This window comes from Propithecus coquereli, unplaced genomic scaffold (genome assembly GCF_000956105.1).
Source record: "Propithecus coquereli isolate 6110/MARCELLA unplaced genomic scaffold, Pcoq_1.0 Scaffold21957, whole genome shotgun sequence".
NCBI lineage: Eukaryota > Metazoa > Chordata > Mammalia > Primates > Indriidae > Propithecus > Propithecus coquereli.
The window spans coordinates 7,350-11,208 of record NW_012147142.1 but is presented as its reverse complement, the minus strand read 5'-3'; the positions used below and the strand labels follow the sequence as shown (position 1 = coordinate 11,208).

General features: G+C 61.0%; 1 protein-coding gene across 1 annotated transcript; it reads left to right on the top strand.

Moving 5' to 3' along the window:
- Window positions 1-251: 251 nt before the first annotated feature.
- On the top strand, window positions 252-2,654 carry LOC105810715 (chromosome unknown open reading frame, human C9orf69). Its single transcript, XM_012644746.1, has 2 exons — window positions 252-573; window positions 962-2,654. Exon 2 carries the CDS (start codon window positions 1,076-1,078, stop codon window positions 1,493-1,495), a length of 420 nt encoding a protein of 139 aa, XP_012500200.1. The 5' UTR covers window positions 252-573; window positions 962-1,075; the 3' UTR covers window positions 1,496-2,654.
- Window positions 2,655-3,859: the final 1,205 nt, after the last annotated feature.

Sequence of the window (3,859 nt, the reverse complement as noted above, 5' to 3'; positions counted from 1 at the left end):
CGGGCAGCGAGTCCGACGCCGCCGAGTCTGCGGAGGCCGCTGGGCCGGGCGCTGTCCGCGCGGGCGGGAACGGGCGGGACGGGGAGGCGCGGGCTCCTGTCCTGTTACCAACTTTCCCGCGTCGGTTTTGTTAATAAGCGTCCGGGACTTTGAGTTCATTCCCACCCACGGTTACCTAGGCCGGCTGTAAACGGCCTTAGTGGGTGAAAGTAGAGGACCCGTTGCCCGTTCTGTCTTCGCTGCAGCCGGGTCTGTAGGGCTCGCCACCCCTGGGCGCCCCTGCGCAGCACGGTCTGCACGGCTCCCCGCTGGACGGAGGGAGCAGTCTTGGGGTTCGGTAGCTCGCCCAAGGTCATTCCCGGGGAATGACAGCGCCAGGGTTCAGGCCCCGCATGTGATGGCCAGAGCCCACCGCCTCTCCATCTGGTGCCTCTGGCACTTGGCTTGTCAAGTTGCAGAAGTCATCTGTTCCACCTGGCCCCTTCTGAGTTCACCTGTGGGCACCCCAGTCCGCCATCCCGATCCTCTTGTGGCTCCTTGCTGGTGCTGTTGAAGGGCTTGGCTGATCCCTGGGTAAAGTGGCCACAGAAGCTGGGCAGTGATGGCTGCTGAAGGAGAGAGGGTCGGCCAGTGGGTGGGGACTGTAGGAAGGAGCTGTCAGCCAGGTCTCTCTGGCCCTTCGGGGTGGGCTTGGACGTTGGTCCCTCCAGACAGGCCCCCGGCCCCACTGCTGTGGGTAGAACTGGCACCTTGGGTTTTCGCGGTTTGTGGGTCTCTTGGAAGTATCCTTGGGAGGGTTTGTAAAGCGCAATCCCGGGGTGCCCATAGATCCCAGTCCTGGACTCAGTGTTCCTGGGACTCCAGGGCTGGCGTTTGTGCCCACCCATGCTGGCTGATTTCCTGGGGAGGAACGACCTCTCAGAGTGGTCTGGGTGACCCAGCCTTTGTCCTCTCTCTGCAGGCCGACACTACCCTCAGGGCTCAGCTGTGGGCTCCCAGGCCTAGGCGCCCATGACCCCTACGCTGCCCACCGCCTGGACACTGCCACCGCAAGCTAGCGCCGCTCCTGGGACCAATGCCGGTCATGCCCATCCCCCGGCGGGTGCGCTCCTTTCACGGCCCGCACACCACCTGCCTGCACGCGGCCTGCGGGCCCGTGCGCACCTCCCACCTGGCCCGTACCAAGTACAACAACTTCGACGTCTACATTAAGACGCGCTGGCTCTACGGCTTCATCCGCTTCCTGCTCTACTTCAGCTGCAGCCTCTTCACGGCGGCGCTCTGGGGCGCGCTGGCCGCCCTCTTCTGCCTGCAGTACCTGGGCGTGCGTGTCCTGCTGCGCTTCCAGCTGAAGCTGTCGGTGCTGCTGCTGCTGCTGGGCCGCCGGCGCGTGGACTTCCGCCTGATGAACGAGCTGCTCATCTACGGCATCCACGTGACCATGCTGCTGGTTGGGGGCCTGGGCTGGTGCTTCATGGTCTTCGTGGACATGTGAGGGCACCGCGTGGCCCTCCCCCCATGCTCTGCTTACCGAGCCGGCCTTCGGCCCTGTTCCGTCCTGGGTGGGCTGGTCAGGGCCCTTTTCCTCTCTGCCCCGCCCAGCCCCCGGGCGAGGTCTGCAGCACAGGAGTGAGGCGGTGCTGCCCCCGGCTCCCACGCAGGGGAAAAGGGCTGAGACTCTTCCGTGATGGGGACACTGGCACCTTCCTCGGGCTGGCTTTCTGCGCTGACCCTCCCTGTGTGCACGTTTGGGGCAGTGTCCCCTGTGGCTGCCTGCTGGTGGCTGCTGCTTGCACTTTTTCAGGTTGCACTGGAGGGTGGCTGGTCTGTCCCGTCTGCCTCCATGTGGGCTCCCCACCCCTGTCCTCCCTATAGGACCACGTCTGGTGGTGACTTCAGGCGTCACCAGCAGCGTGGGAGACCCACGGATACAGTGGGGTCTGCTGCTCAGAAGCAAATCCAGAGGGGGACCCTCCTGGCCACACAGCCCCCTTCCTTCGCACCTCTGGTCCGGGCCTCAGCCTCAGGAATGAGGGGGCTTCACTAGCTGCTACACCACACTGCCACTAAGCTGTTCACTCTGCCCTGGGCTACCTGGCCCTGGCAGAGCCCAAAGACCACCCTCCTCTCTCACGCTGAGGTGGGTCCTGAGTCACCTTGGTTTGCTTAGATGCAGTTTAGCAGGGAGCCACGGAGGGGCTCAGTCTCGAGGGGATCTCAGCAAGTTCCTAGCTCGGGGGGCCGGCTCCAGAGCAGACGGCGGCAGATCTGTGTTCATCCCGGACGGGGCTGTTGAGAATGTTTAGTGAATGCTGTAAATCCCTTCAGATGTGGATTTCTGGGGAGGCAATTCCATTCCTTTTTGGCTTTTGGGGGAGGGGGTGGCCTCTGTTCAAGAGAACACCCAGAATGGAGACCTCATCTCGAGCATCTGGATCGGACGGCAGAGGCCTCCGCGAGGCTCTGCGCGGACCTGAGTGGGCACCACGGTTATAGGAGCAAATGCTCTGGGCTCCCAGCTGGGTGTCCAGTGTTGGCGAAGGGCGCGGCTGCTCCTCTGCCTTCAGTGGCGGTCAAGGCATCTGGGATGTCAAAAGCCAAAATGACCGTGTGGCAGGGGCTGGTGGGCCAGGGAGGGGCACAGGGGTGGAGTTCAGGGTCCTCAGGGTCCTTGAGGTCCTCTTCGACCTCAAGAAGGACACACCTGGGATCCAGGGGCTCACCAGCCCCCTGGCTCTGACCCTGTCTGTGGGGGGCTGGCAGTCACTGCAGGCAGAGACAGGCTGCACAGGAGCAGGACACGGGGCCCCAGGACGGAGCGTGACACATAGGCTGACACTTGATTCACCCCAAACTGTTGCTCCCCCAAGGCATGGGTGGGGGCCCCTTTGACCCTGCCTGCCAGGCGGACCAGTGGCCTGGGGGTGGTTAGGACAGTGTGTGCCACTGGAAGAGACCCTTAGAAAAACCCAAATCAGGTAGAGAAAGCAAAAAATACTTGGCTGCAAATCATGCTGTGTAGTTTGTAGCCAGCTTGTGCTCGCTGATCTTCCCACTCGAGGTCAGCGGACGGCCTGGCGGGGCAGCTGCCTGGTCCCCGCGGGCGGGCGAGGAGCGGATCCCTTCTTGCTGCAGAGAACCGTTTGCACTAAATCATGCTGTTTCCTCAAAGAAGCTTTTTGTTGATTAACTCGTTACTTAGAACCACCGCACCCCTCGCTGAGGGTGCAGGTGGGTGCGTGTCTGCGGGACGGGGTGGCGGGGGTCTGGCTGTGCTGCCTGGACCGCGAGCGCACAGCGCAGGGAGTCGCGGCCCCTTGTTCCACGCTGCTTTGTGTCCCGGTGCCTGTGAAATTCTTACTGAGGTCAACCACCTGCATTAAACCTATTTTCTTAACGTCTTGATGGAGTGACTGTTTAAAGCTTAAAATTTTTACTTCTTTTTTTTAAGGCTATAATAACCAAAAGCACCGTAGAAACCATTTTCTCCTGTAAAAGTGAGAGAGTTTGTGAGAGCATTCATTTTTGATGTTGGGAAGGAATCCTTGAGGCCGCTGTTCTGCTGTGGGAAGCTGTCCTGGGGAGGGGCCCCGCTGAAGTGGGAATTTGTCAGTGGGGAGGGTCACCCGGTCACCGAGGCGCAGGCTGCATTCAGCTGGTCAGGTGGTGTAGGGTCATCACATAAAGATGGGGACGTGTTTCTGACACACTGGGAGGAAAGCAGGATTTGGGACGGTAAACACAGGTGCTCCAGGTTTCAGGGGAGAATGCATAGCATAGAAAAAGGTCAGAAGAAAGAGTAAACCAAAGCTGCAGGTGTTTTTGTTTGGTTTTGAGACAGAGTCTCGCTCTGTCACCG